Source organism: Malaclemys terrapin, chromosome 24 (assembly GCF_027887155.1).
Source record: "Malaclemys terrapin pileata isolate rMalTer1 chromosome 24, rMalTer1.hap1, whole genome shotgun sequence".
In the NCBI taxonomy this organism is placed as follows: Eukaryota; Metazoa; Chordata; order Testudines; family Emydidae; genus Malaclemys; species Malaclemys terrapin.
This window is the reverse complement of record NC_071528.1, coordinates 4959243-4973607: the sequence shown is the minus strand read 5'-3', so window position 1 is coordinate 4973607 and position 14365 is coordinate 4959243. Positions and strand designations below refer to the sequence as shown.

The following is a 14365-nucleotide window of genomic DNA, read 5'->3' as shown; positions in this document are numbered from 1 at the left end:
ATCTCAGCTTTGGTTTAAAAAATAGCCCAGGGATGTTTCTCACCCATGTGGCTGTGGAGAAACACTGGAAGACCTGAAGCCTCTGCAGCCTGAAGGCAAAGGATGAGAACTCCCGTTTGTTAGTTGTCACATCTCAGGATTCGTGGGGGCTGCCCCATCATTCTGGGATGCTGTAGGGGAGGCAGGTTTCTGCTCAGAAGAGGCCCGGGGGCCAGGGCTGGGATAGTGGCGGGGCTGTGGGGTGGGACTGAGGGGCAGCAGCAGAGCTGTTGGGGGAGCCCTGGACTGGAGCATCGGGGTGATGGGAACAGTGGAGTGGCTGCAAACCAGGAGCATGGGGCATTGGCAACCCTGGGCATGGGAAGCTTGTACAGCGCTCGCACATGCTAGGCCAGTCTCTCTTGTCAAATTACCCCCCAGGCCGCTTCTACCAGACCGGGCGTGGGGGTCCTGAGGGGCACAGAGAGCGGTCACACAGCCGCCCCAGACTCTTTGCCACAGCGCTCCTCACCTGGGGAACAGCTGAACAGACCTCACGCCTGCCACAGGGGGTGCCAGAGAGCCTGGGTCAATGCAGTACCACAGGCGGGTTCTCACTCCTGCCACAGGGGGTGCCGGAGAGCCCTGGGTCAATGCAGTACCACAGGCGGGTTCTCACTCCTGCCACAGGGGGCGCCGGAGAGCCCTGGGTCAATGCAGTACCACAGGCAGGTTCTCACGCCTACCACAGGGGGTGCCGGAGAGCCCTGGGCCAGTACAGTACCACAGGCGGGTTCTCACTCCTGCCACAGGGGGTGCCGGAGAGCCCTGGGCCAGTACAGTACCACAGGCGGGTTCTCACTCCTGCCACAGGGGGCGCCGGAGAGCCCTGGGCCAGTACAGTACCACAGGCAGGTTCTCACTCCTGCCGCAGGGGGCGCCAGAGAGCCCTGGGCCAGTACAGTACCACAGCAGGTTCTCACTCCTGCCACAGGGGGTGCCAGAGAGCCTGAGTCAATGCAGTACCACAGGCGGGTTCTCACTCCTGCCACAGGGGGCGCCAGAGAGCCCTGGGCCAATGCAGTACCACAGGCAGGTTCTCACTCCTGCCACAGGGGGCGCCGGAGAGTCCTGGGCCAATACAGTACCACAGGCGGGTTCTCACTCCTGCCACAGGGGGTGCCAGAGAGCCCTGGGCCAATACAGTACCACAGGCAGGTTCTCACTCCTGCCGCAGGGGGTGCCGGAGAGCCCTGGGTCAATACAGTACCACAGGCAGGTTCTCACTCCTGCCGCAGGGGGTGCCGGAGAGCCCTGGGCCAATACAGTGCCACAGGCAGGTTCTCACTCTTGCCACAGGGGGTGCCGGAGAGCCCTGGGCCAATACAGTACCACAGGCAGGTTCTCACTCCTGCCACAGGAGGCGCCGGAGAGCCCTGGGTCAATGCAGTACCACAGGCGAGTTCTCACTCCTGCCGCAGGGGGCGCCGGAGAGCCCTGGGTCAATGCAGTACCACAGGCAGGTTCTCACTCCTGCCACAGGGGGTGCCGGAGAGCCCTGGGCCAATACAGTACCACAGGCAGGTTCTCACTCCTGCCACAGGAGGCGCCGGAGAGCCCTGGGTCAATGCAGTACCACAGGCGAGTTCTCACTCCTGCCGCAGGGGGCGCTGGAGAGTCCCAGTCCAGCCCTATGTAAGCGGGAGGTTTTTAGCCGAGTTTTGCATCCAAGTGGCCAGCAGCACAGACACCTGCTCCTTCAGGGGGCAGTGTTGCACCTGCTCTCCCAATGAGATCAGACAGCCCACAGCAGGACCATGAGCCGGCAGGGCGAAGCCCAGGTGCTCCCAAGGGGTCACGTTTGTGCTTCCCCCGAGAGCTGCTGGGGCCTTTTCAAGAGCACATGGTTCCCTCTTGCCAGCAGTCAATGAGGAAGATGCTGAAGGCACCCAGGCCTCTCCAGCCAGCACCCCAAGCCAGTGGTTCTGTGCCTGGCTGTCAGGCTGAGGCTCTGGGCCCCCCTTAGGCGCCCGTGTTCACAAGAACCGGGCTCTGCGTGCCCCCCAGCTCCCGGCACAGAGTCAGAAACAGCCCTTTGCATGAAGCGAGCTTGGAGCTCAGACTTGGCGCAAGGATTTGCAAACACAGGAGATGGGGAAGGGCTGGGTGCAGTGGGTAGCGCTGGAGAGAGGGTCAGACTAGCACAAATAGAAGAGCTGGATGTTAATGGAGAGCAGAACTTCCCCACCCAGGCAGGAACGTTAACCCTCCGCTCTAGGAAAGCCCCTCTCCAGGGGACAGGTGGGGCACCGAGTTGTTCACCCATTAGTAATGTCAAGGGAGGGGTGTCCACAGGACGCCCCTGATTTCACAGGAGTTCACGCCACAGACGTGTTGGGCCCCTGCAACAAATATTACTTGTTACTTGTATCACAGTAGTAGCACCTAGGGGCCCCCAAGAAAGATCAGGACCCCCACTGCCAGGAGCTGCCCAGACACCTAGAGAGACAGCCTGGCACCCCAAGGGTGGGAGGGGGACCCAGAGGCCAGAAGCAGGCCAGTGGTAGAGGCAGAAAGAGAACCCAGGTGTCCTGAGGCCTGGGCCTCCCCACTAGGCCGCACAGTTTTAGACAAAAGCACATTTTGGTCGGCCGCCACGTCTGTCTGACAGCCAGCAAGGCGGAGGCAGAGGAGCAAGGAGAGAGGGCTCCCAGCCGGCTTGCGCCAGCCAAATCCCTGGCTGCCGCTGGTCCAGGGCATCCCCAGAGCAGCGCCCGGAAGTGCTGGGGTGAAAGGTCAGGCGCCGAGGTGGAACAGAAAGGAAGCGATTGGATTTTGCTAGATGGGAAAATGCCACGGAGAGGAAACTGCTGAGCCAGGGCTTTTTCCTCCACCTCCGGCTTCTGCCAGCAGCGTCTCAGCCGCTGGTGACGCTGAGACCCAAACTGACCCCGTCTGCTGCTGGTGCACCGCCCCGCACTCTCGCCCTCTGCAGCAGAAGTGCTGACTCGGCAAACCCAGGCTGCAGCAGGGGCTTGGCTCCTCGGTGCCTGGGGTGACATACGCTCCCGGCAGATGCTGAATAGCTTCCCTCTAAGGGAGCGACGGGGAGACCGTTGGCTGGCCAGGAGCCGGAGTTTTTATCAGCTGGTCTGTGGAGCGTGGAATGAGTTTGGCAGGCCTCAGCCCAGCTCCCCAGCATAACAACCGTCCTCGGGCTCCTTGCAGAGAAGCCAACAGAGTGTTTGCGTGGAACTGTGGCAGAGGGCAGCAGGACAGCGGAGCATGCCCTGAGATTCCAGGTGCAGGGTGACTGGAGATGGGCAGGGTGGTGCCAGTGGTAGGATCTGGTGCCCAGAACAGGGACTGAATCCCAAGCTGGCAAGTTCGCAGTTTGCCCCCATTCACTGACTTTGCTGTCTCGCTGTGAGAGCCAGGATCTCCCGCCCGCGGCCGCTTTCCACTGAGTCACTCCTGTGGTTGGGTTTGGTTTTCTGAGTCACCCCCCACGTGCCAGAGGCCCCTGCACTCAGCTTTGCCAGCGTGCCAGCCCCGGGGCATGTGGGCAGGAGCTTGGCTGCCAACTGGGGATGGAAGTATCTAGGACTATTGAGCCATCAGTTATTATTGAGAAGTGGCACCTAGAAGCCACCCCCACTGGCACGCTCCATGCCAGCCCTAGACCATTGTGCCAGGCGCTGCACAAACATACCGTCAAATCAGCCCCTGCCCAGAAGAGTTTACAGTCTATACAGACAAAAGAAGGAGTTTTAATCTCCATTTTAGAGACAGGAAGCTGAGACCCGGAGAGCCAAAGGGACTTGCCCCTGGTCACACAGGGGATCTTCAGAAGGACTGGGGTCAGATCTCTGAGCCCTGTGCTCTTCCGAGACCCAGGCCAACAGCCTCAATGCAAGGCCATCCTGCCTTCGTGCCATTTGCTGCTAAAGAAAGGGACTGCTGTTCTCCCAAGCCTGCCCTGATGCGTGCATGATTCCCATGCTTAGAACTGCATACACCAGCCTTGATACAGCACTTGTCAGTCCCCAAATACAAATGCAGGGCAGTGTCATTGTCCCCACTTTACAGATGGGGAAACTGAGACGCAAATCTTGTCACCCTAACTTGATACATTTCTTTGAAGAGATTACAAGTTTGGTTGGTACAGGTAATAGTGTCAGGCATTTTGGCTTGGTACTGCAGGATATTCTGATTAAAAAACGAGAACAATACAAGATCAACACGGCACCCATAATATGGACTAAAATCTGGCTCACTGATGGGTCTCAAAATGTAACTGAGAATGGGGACACATCATCAATGTGCTTCTAGCGGAGTCCTGCCGGGATCAGTTCTGGGCCCCACGGTCTTGAACATTTTTATCAACTACCTTGAAAAGAACATCAAATCATCACCGATAAAGTTTGCAGATGACACAAAGATTGGTGAATAACGAAGCTGACAGGTCACTGAGACAGAACGGGCTAGTTTGCCTGGTGAGCTGGGCACAACCAGCCAACCTGCGAAGTCACCTGTCGAGGAACCATTACAGGAGGCGATGAAAAAGATGGTGTCACGGAGTCCCCGGGCGATGCTCTGGAACTGCTCCCCACAAAGCCAGTCAGGACTTTGGGGAGCCTCCTCTCCCCCTGTCTTCAGGGCAAGCAGCTCACACGGCTTCACCTCCTGGGTCTCTCCTGGGAGCATTCAGCATATGCCCCTCCGTGCACTTCCCACAGCGAGTCCGCCCAGGCGGGGTCCTGGGGAAGCCAAAGGGTTCTGCACCCCGCACTTCGCAGTCAGACGTGACTCTCAGCCAGCCAGTAAAACAGAGGTTTATTAGATGACAGGAACACGGTCTAAAACAGAGCTTGTAGGTACAGCGGTGAACGGGACCCCTCGGTCGGGTCCATTATGGGGTTCAGAGAGCCAGACACCCTCGTCTGCCCTCACTCCTAGTCCCCAGGTAGCTACAACTCTCAAACCCCCTCCAGCCCCTCCTTCTCTCGGCTTTGTCTCTTTCCTGGGCCAGGAGGTCACCTGATCTCTTTGTTCACCTTTAGCTATTTCCTTGCAGGGGGGAAGGGGCCCGGCCATTTGTTGCCAGGGAGACAGAGTGTCAGTGATTTATGCACACTGGCCTTTCCCCACCACCTAGAGACTTAAGAAATGCATAGGGGAAACTGAGGCACACACACAGTATTCAGAGGAAACATTAAGAACAGTCCCACTTCGTCACAGATGGAGAAACGTTCTTCTCTCTTGCCACAGACGGCAGGACAAGAGGCAGTGGGTTCCAACGACAGCGGAGCAGATTTAGATTAAATCTCAGTAAGAAAAGTAGGACAATGGACTGGACCAGACCTGCCTCGGGAGTTGTGGAAGCCCCTTCACTGGAGGTTTTCGAAAGGAGGCTGGAGAACACCTGTCTTGGATGGTGCAGATACAGCAAATCCTGCCTCTTGGCAGGGGTTAGACTAGATGACCCTTGTGGTCCCTTCTAACCCTACAGTTCTTTGGGGTACTCCTGGGGAAGCAGTGCCTCTGAGCAGGACTTTGGGGTCATGGTGGATAATCAGTTGAACTCGCTCTGGGTTACTGTGGTCCTTGGACGTATAAAGAGGGGACTCTCAAGTAGGAGTAGGGAGGTTCTTTTACCCCTGGATTTGGCGCTGCTGGGACTTTGTCCGGTTCTGGTGCCTACAATTCAGGAAGATGTTGCTCATGGGGGAGGGTTCAGTGAAGAGCCCTGAGAATGACTACAGGACTGGGACACCTGCCTCGCGGAGCCCTGTCTGGTTAGCAAAGAGAAGGTTGCGGGGTGATGTGGGAGCAGGAATTTGAGAATCGAGGGCTCCTCAGTCCAGCAGAGCCATGTCAATGAAATCCAGTGGCTGGGAGTTGAAGCCGGGATGACAAACAAGGTCCAATTTTTAGTGAGGCGAATTAACCATGGGAACAATTTGCCTGGGGCCGTGGGGGGGTTCTCAGCCCTGGAAATGGTTAAATCAAGAGGGGGTGGTTTTCTCCCAGCTCTGTGCTTGTTCCGCAGGAATTCGTTCAGGGACGTGCCGTGCAGGAGCCAGAGGTGAAAGTAAGCCCGTACGCCCCGGTACGGTGTATTGGCAAGAGCCAGTTTGCCGTACCGGGGCGGCCGGCTGGAGCCCCAGGCCCTTTAAATTGCCACCAGAGCCTCACTGCTGGAGCCCTGGGGTAGGGCTGCGGGGCTCTGGGGGCTATTTAAAAAGTCCGGGGCTCCCGCTGCTTCTACCGCCCCGGCCCTTTAAATAGCCGCGGGAGCCCCGGACTGCTGCTGCTACCCCGGAGAGGGGGGCACTTACCTTACAGGGTGGGCTGGGGCTGGCTCTGACTCCCTCAGCCACGCCCCTTCTGCCCTAGGCCCCGCTCCTTCCAGGGGCCAGAGCTGGCCCCAGCGTACCGGTAAGTCACTGGACTTACTTTCACCCCTGGCAGGAGCTCAGAAGAGATGATCACAGTGGTCCCAGCTGACGGTAAAATCTAGGAATAAGTGAAGGGACTCGAGTCATACCCGGGCTACCTGCTGTCCTGCGCCCATGCCACTGGGTCATTTCTATGGGTAACAAGAATATCCAGCGTAAACGTTTTAAAAGCAAAAGAGCTTGAAAGGGGAATGAACCCTCCTACTTCAGGGCAGGAGCTGAGCTCTAGCCATGGGGTCAGGAGGGCCCTGTGCCTGGGGCAGGTACCCCATCACTGCGGGGTTCTTGCCCGTTCCTTGGAAGCAGCTGTTAGAGGCAGGATACCAGGCTAGATGGGCCCCTGATCCAATCTGGCAAGTCCTGAGCTGCCTCTGTTGTGTCTCTGATTAAAGCAACATTCTGGCTAAAAAAAACGAGGAGTCCTTGTGCCACCTTAGAGACTAGCACATTTGTTTGGGCATAAGCCTTCGTGGGCTACAGCCCACTTCTTCAGTTACAGCCGCCCAGAGCACTTGTGACCCAGCCCATGGAGAGAATTAGAGCTGTTTTCACACCCCGGGTTGGGGTTTGAAGCTATGTGAGTGACATGAAAGCAGGTCAGGTCAGTGTGACATGTACGTCAGTTACTGGATATCTAACACACAGGTGCAATACGTGGGAGCCAGCATGAGTCACGCAGATAGGAAATTAGATTTCACAGCCAGTGCCTGGGGATCTGGGCTGGGGATCCCTCGCCCACTCCGAGCCCCAGGCAGGAGCGGGCAGCGCTCAGGGGGCAGGGTTGTTGACAAGGAGAAAAAAGGGTGGGGAGGAACCAGGCTGGGCCATGCCGACACTGCTCTGGTGCCCATTGGATCTTCCCACTGGGCCGACTTGGGAACTTGGCAGGGGCCCATGGGCTGGCAGCTGCTGGGCGAGGGTGCAGATTGCGGCTTTAACGCCAGGCTGCGGGAGTGTCTGCTCCAGCCATTGCCCCAAACAGACCATGGGAGGTCCTCGGGATCCCGCACCTCGGGGCAGCTACAGCCTCTCTTCCTTGCCAGGACTCTAGCTAGCTGGCAGCCCCAGGAAGCGATGCCCAGCACAGGCAGCAGGAGGGCTGCAGGAGGGAGGAGGGAATCTCCGTGGCCCTGCCCGCCCTGGCCTCTGCCGAGATGCGGCCAGAGGCTGAGGTGCCATCTCTACCCCGGAGCTCCTCTCCCCTAGGTCCCTGCAGAGTGATGACTTCCAGCATCAGGGCTCCCTGGCCCACTCCAAACCCAGAGCCAGCCCAGCCCCTTGGCTCTGCTGATTGATGGGCAATTAACTCAGTGAGCCAGCACCTCAGGCCAGGCTGCCCTGGACCAGGAACGCCCCGGGCAACTCAGCTAGCCGGAGGGCCTTGACTCTGGCCTAGCCAAGGGAAGCCCGGACCTCCTGCAGGCCCCTGCCTCAGCTCCCAGGAGCAAGGCTGGGACCAGCAAGCCAGGCAGCTCCCCCCACCCGCGGAAACCTGGGCACCGTGTGCCACGTGTGCTCCTCGGGCATCGCGGTGGGGCGTCATGACACTGCTGGGCAACGCCGGCCCCCGGCGGCCGTGCAAGGAGGCAGGTCCCCAAAGCGATGGCTTGTGGGTGGAGGGCTGGGCAGAGGCCCACCCCGGTTAGAGCCACAGGGAGGGAATGGCGGCGAGTCTGGTGCCAGCGATGGGTGCCCGGAGTCGTGTCTCTCGGCTCCTCTCATCTCTCTCTCTCTCCCCACGGCAGATACGACAGACTTCCAGGAGAGCTTTGTCACGTCGGGGGTATTCAGCGTCACAGAGCTCATCCAGGTCTCCCGAAGTGAGTACCAGGCCGGGGACGCGGCGGCAGGCAGGAAAGCCGTCGGGGCCCCAGAACTTTCCCTAGCCCTGACAAACGCGCCGTTGCATGGCAAGGCAGAGCCAGACACTTCCCCTTCCGCCCCCGCAGCCGCTCCAGGGGAGCAGACTGTGTGGAGTTCGGCTCAGGGCCTGGTGAACAGGTCTGGGCACAGCCTGGCAGCCTCATGCCAATGGCTGTGTTCCCGAGCCCAGTGGGGGCACCAGTCCTAGCTGGCATAACGGCCAGGGTGAATGTCCCCCCGGGAATGGGTAGCAAACGCAGCTTTCCCCCGGAGCAGAGACCCAGGGGAGCTCTGACATGGAGGGACGTTTTTCTGATTAGCCCCCCTGACGCGGGTCTCTATGTTGTCATCCACAGCACCGGTGGTGACAGGCACAGGGCCAAACTTCTCTCTGGGTGAGTTGCAGGGTCATCTGGCCTATGATCTGAACCCCTCGAGCACTGGCATGAGACGGACGCTCCCCAGCACCTCGTCCAGCGGGTACGTACCAGCCTCCGCACGGGCTCTGGGGGCAGTGGGGCAGGGTGGGGGCTGGGCTGGGCCTTTTCTAGGCCTTCTCTGTGCAGCACAGTGTGGGAAGGGCAAGGCAGGTTCAGTCCTGCTTCAGCCAGACGTGGGGCCTGCCGGCACGCCTAGTCCCATGCGTGCAAGCACCTTCCTGGGCACACACACACAACCGTGCCCATAGAGGCCTGGATGTACAGAGATGTAAGCACGCACGGGGACCCGCGTGGCGGTGCAGTCGCACATGGAGTCCCTGCGACACGCATGGCTCTCCAGTCACACACGCCGATAGAGCACGCACGTCCGCGGACTCGTGCAGACACACACACCGGGCAGCAGTGTAAAACTTCGCCTGCGCGGCCTCAGATCGGGGTTAGTTTGGTCCACGGAATAGAAATCCAGGGCAGGTTTTTGCCTTTGCTGGGCGGTAGCCAGAGTCCAGTGCAGGCGGGCTCCTCTCCTCCTCACTCCTAGTCCTCTCCCTGCCTGACACACGGTGTCCTAGGGGAACTCCTTCCTTCCACACTGGCTGCAGCCCAGGCTCCCAGCCTCTGGTACGGAGGGGGCATATGTGTTACTTAACCCCAGCAGTGCTGCAGCGCTCCAGGGACCTGGTGCAGCCACAGCCCTGCTGGGAACAAAGCCAGCAGTGACGTGGTTAACCAACAGTTTTGGCCTGGTGGCTTCCAGGGCCAACCTAGAGCAGCCTGGCGGCGTGAGCCTGTCACTGCTCCAGCTAAGCGGGGCCAAGGCTGTGCAGGAGTTGGATGGGAGACGGCTTGAGGAGCCCCGCAGAAAATGGCGTGGGCCCTGCCCCCAGTGATGGGAGCTTTCCCCTCTGACGCAGGCCTGGCCCCATGCCTGGGGCTGTTGCATATGGACTGAGGCCCATGGAGACTTAGGAATGAGGAGGAGTATTAGCAGCAGTGTGCGGGCTCCCTACCTCCTTTGGACGGGACCTTGTGCCTCCCTGTAATCCCCGTCCCTCTGAATATGGTCTTTGCCACTTCCGGTCCTAGACTGTTGTGTGGCTGTTAAACAGCTGCTGCGTTCCACCCCAGAGGCAGCTGCCCACGTGACTCCCATGCATAGCTAGCCGGTGAGGATGATATTATTCAGTGGCTGCGGGTGTGCGCCCTGTGCTTTCAGCCTGTCAACTAATTCGAGAGAACAGGAGCCTGGGAGCTGAGGGAGAAGCAGCCCGCTTAGGTCTCTGGGCAGAATTTGGCTTTCATGGGTGCTGCCAGGTTACTGGAGAGCAGAATTTGGCCCACAGAGTCCGTTTCCTCTGCCAGGGAACAAGCTGGCAGAGACCAGGCCCTGTGGATTTCCCGCCAGATGAGCGAGGGGAGGGGGATCTTGCCGGCCTTGCCTCACTGGTTTGGCAGGGTGGACGAGGCCTCAGGGAGCCCCTTCCTTTCTCTCGTCTTTGATCGGGGCCGGCGTGGGTCAGCCAAGCCCTCAGACACATGCTTAGAGTTAACTGGCGCTCCGGGCGTTGCTGGCGATGGTTGGCTACACTGGGGCCTGTTTCTGGCCTGACTCGCCTCCCAGGCCAGTGTTTTTATCACTACGTCACGCAGGGGTGTGAAAAATCCACACACACACATCCCGAGCGACACAGTTACATCCCTAGCTTCCTGCAGACAGCGCCCTGCGCACGGGAGGGCTTCTTCCGTAGACACAGTGACCCCTCTCCGGGAGGTGGATTAGCAAGGCCAAGGGGAGCGGCTCTCCTGACGCGGCAGCTGTGTGCATGAACACAAGTTTGGCTCCCAGACCACCCCTTCCTCTTGGAGCCCACTGGGGTCGCGTGGGTGTAACGGAGAGGAGAATTGGCCCCAGCAGCTTCATTTCTTCTTGTCACTGACCCCAGGGCTCCCGGCCACCAGCTCCTCACTGGCGCCCCTTCTGCGCCGAGGCTCCAGGAGGCAGCAGCCGCAAGGTGCCACATCCGTTCGGGCTTGGCCCAAGAATCTCAAAGTCGGTAGCCTCCTCTTCTGCCACGCGCACCCCAGGGGACATTCTGCCCCTGACTAATGAGCGCTCCCGCTGCCCTGCACAGTGATAACGTCACATTCCTGCAGCCCTGACCTGTGTCGGGTGGGCCACTCACTCAGGGAATAGGGGCCATAAGACTGGGCTGGTGACTCGCCTGAGGTCAAACAGCCATTCAGTGGCAGAGTCCCCTACTCTAACCACTAGAGTACACTTCCCTCCCAGAGCTGGGCACAGAACCCAGGCATCCGAACTCCTATGCTTGGTTCTAACCACTAGACAGGGAGGGAGGGAGCCCCCAAACCCTGACTGCCGCCCTTGGCTGTGGGCAGGAGCCTATGGCAGCGAGAGGCCCTGGTGCCTTGATCAATTCTCCTTCCTCCCCTTCCCCAGGAGTAAACGACACAAGTCTGGCTCCATGGAGGATGACATAGACACGAGTCCTGGGGGCGAGTACTACACCTCGCCCAGTTCGCCCACGAGCAGCAGCCGCAACTGGACAGATGACATGGAAGGGGGTAGGTATCCCGCCCGGGCCTTCCCCGGCGTGTTCTCCCGGCTCTGGCGCCAGGCGGGGCCCTGAACCCGGCTTCTCCTTTCTGGATTAGTCACTTCGGCTTCGGAGCCAGTTCCTGGCTCAGAGGGTCCCCCAGGCGCTGTATGTGAGGGCATGGCCGGGGGGCGAGCCAGCGTGCCATCCTCCCTCTGCCAGAGACCAGCAGCCGCAGAGTCATTCTGCCAGGCACTCTGGGCTCGCTGGCGGAGCTCCGGGCTGGGTGCGTGGCAGCTCTATAGGAACCCTCTAGTAGGGGCACTCAGATTTCTATAGGTGTCTCTGATGACTGTGCAGGGAATTTCCATGGGTCCACAGCACAGCGTCTCTGGAGTGGGTCTGTGTCAATGAATCTTCCAGGGGAGGGCCAGCAGCTCTTCCCGTGAGCTGCCCTTCGCGCTCAGGAGGCCACCTGGCTCCCTGCCCACCCCCTGCACTCACGGTGTCCCTGGCCCCAAGCCCCTCTGTGCACTGCCAGGCTGTGGCCCTGCCCCCGCCGCTCCCCATCTCCACAGGTGCCCCATATTACTGAGGACGGATTTCTTCCTTGTTTGATGTTTTGTCTTCCTGTCTAGACAGCCCCAATTAGCCGTTCATTAAGGGGGGGGGGTTGGCTGAGCTAATTAAAGCAATACAGACCCTTTTTCAGACGGCTGGTTCCTGGGTTCCCAGGCGGCGCCAGTTGTCCCTGCAAGGACCGGGTGGGGGGAGGGTGTTGTACATTATCTTCTATTTATTTCTTTTTATAATCTTGTGATTTCTGTCAGCGGGTAGGGGGAGGTTCCTCAGGGATCTGCTGGGTTGGGGGGGGCAGTGGGCACTGGCAGCTAATGGCCCCGGGGGGGTCACCCCCCCAGCTTCACACAATTAGGGACTTTTTAAAGGGGCTCTTTAGCTTTCCTACTTCTCAGCCTGGGAGCCCCAAACTATCCCCCCCCCATCCTTGGGCCCTCCCCCCAGCCCTCCCCCCAGACTGTGCGTGTGCGTGTACACCTGTGTGTTTGTGCACATGTGTGTGTAAAGGTGGGCTGGGGGGTTTCAGACTCCAAGCCCAGATCCTGGGCCCCCTTCCAGACTCCGCGCCATGCCAGGAGTCCAGGGCCAGACCACAATCACAGCCCGAGCCTGTGTCTGCCCTGCTGGGCGCGGACCCTGAGCCCCCCCGACCGGGACTGCAGGTGTCCCCTGACCCCTGCTGGAAGTGCCATATCACAAGCTGGACAGCTGCTCTGGGCTTTGCACCATTGAGCCAGCCCGGGGGCACCGAGGACAGTGCACACAGCCCCCCCTTCTCCAGGGGCGGAGCAGGGGGGCAGAGAACTCTGAGCTCCAGCAGTTCTGGGCAGCAGAGCACACCGAGAGGCCCATTTTCTAGTCCATTTTCCTCCTGATTTACACCAGCCTGAAATCAGAACCAGGCACAAGGTCTAGTGCTGGGGACACAGGATTCCTGGGTTCAAGTCCCAGCACTGACTCGGCACTTTGGGCTGGCCAGTCTGTTCTCTGTGCCTCGGTTTCCCCACCTTGGGAAGAATGGCGCTGACCCCAAGTGGGGAGGCGTCTCGGTGGTGTCCTGAGTTAGCAGCTGCAAAGCACTTTACCAATCCCGGAGCCGGCTGAGAGTTTTGTTCAAAGCTGGTTTGGGATGTAAAAGGGCCTGTTTCTTTTCCTAAATGAAAATTTTCCACAAAGAAAACCCGTTTCTTTAGAAATCTGGGGGAGGTTTTTTTAATGAAAAACGCAAAGCAAGGCAGGTTATTATGTAAACCCTGCCCCCTCCCCATTTTTGCTTTCCAAGTTTTTCCTGGGAAAAGCCCTTTTCCAGCCGGCTCTATTGATGCTGATGAATGTGAGATTGTTTTAAAGATCCCTAGGACAGGTTATTCAATCTTCCGCTGTTCAGGCTCCCGGGTTTTGCTAGCCTCTTCGATATTTGCTAGAGGTGGGTTTCGCTGTCTTTGCACTGTGGTAGCCCCTAGCAGCCTCCTCTCGGCCCAGGTCCCCGGCCTGCTAGGCACTGAAGAAACACAGAACAAAGAGAAGCTCACTATGTCAAAGATAGATTGTGCTGGGTGGGTCTGGGCTACAGTGGGGGCCGGGTTGCCCCAGGCGTGGTGGAATAGCCCTGGGGTTGCTCTGCCTTACCTACTTGTCTACAGAGTAGTCAGCCGCTGTCAAGACATTGTAGGCTGGTGGCAAGGAGGAGCGCTCCGCCAGAGCCAGGCGTCCTGGTTCCCAAGCGCCCTGCTCCAACCCTTGGCCCTCCTGAGCTACAACTTTCCTTTTATCCCCTGTGGCGGGGCCTCAACGCACTAGCTCCACCAGCTGTTGGAGTTCAGGGAGAACCTCAGCTCTGGGTGCGAGTGCGTGAGTCCCCCTCTTTCTGTGCCCCCCAAGCCCGGCCGTGGGGGGTGGGGGTAAGCCATCCGAGAAAGGATGTGCTTAGCCGGCGCGTCGCAGGGGGGTTTATTTCAATCCTGTACTGGATGTTCTGTGAAATCCTCCTAAATGACCGTCTGAGAATGGGCTAAACCCATTAATGCCGGCTGGGCCGAATGGCTGGAGATAAATCCTCCATGGCACGGTGGCAGCAGGATTAACTCCCTCTGGGAGCGCCCCGCTTCGGGCGGGGGGAGCCCCCCCGTGGAGCCCCAGGATGGGGAAGGGCAGACGAGCCACACGCCCTCTCTAGGGGATGCCCAGTGCCCTGCACAGCCACAGGGCTCTGCCCTGGTGGGAGAGTCCTGCCAATGCCCACGGGCTGAGGGGGCTGCAGGGGAAGCTGTGGCCGGGGGGGAAGCAGTGGCGGGGTTGAACGCTGGGCACAGCAGAGAGGAGGGCACGGGGTGGATTGGGGCGGGGTGGAAGGGGAAGGGCAAGGCAGTGGGAGACGGGGCAAGGGGCACGGAGGGGGATTGCAGTGGGCGAGTGGAGGGGCTGGGTCAGAGGAAGCAGCTGCCCAGGATGTGGGCTGCCCCGTACAGCCCAGGGGAGAGCAGGGAACCAG

At 59.6% G+C, this 14365-nt stretch overlaps 1 protein-coding gene across 2 annotated transcripts in view; it reads left to right on the top strand.

Moving 5' to 3' along the window:
* The window catches only part of NFIC (nuclear factor I C), a 144286-nt gene that overhangs the window by 95757 nt on the left and 34164 nt on the right, over positions 1-14365 (top strand). For both annotated transcript variants that reach the window (XM_054013466.1, XM_054013465.1), the window contains exons 4-6: positions 8186-8260; positions 8660-8783; positions 11199-11323. In XM_054013466.1, coding sequence (XP_053869441.1) covers positions 8186-8260; positions 8660-8783; positions 11199-11323 — 324 coding nt within the window. The remainder of the gene's footprint in view (positions 1-8185; positions 8261-8659; positions 8784-11198; positions 11324-14365) is intronic.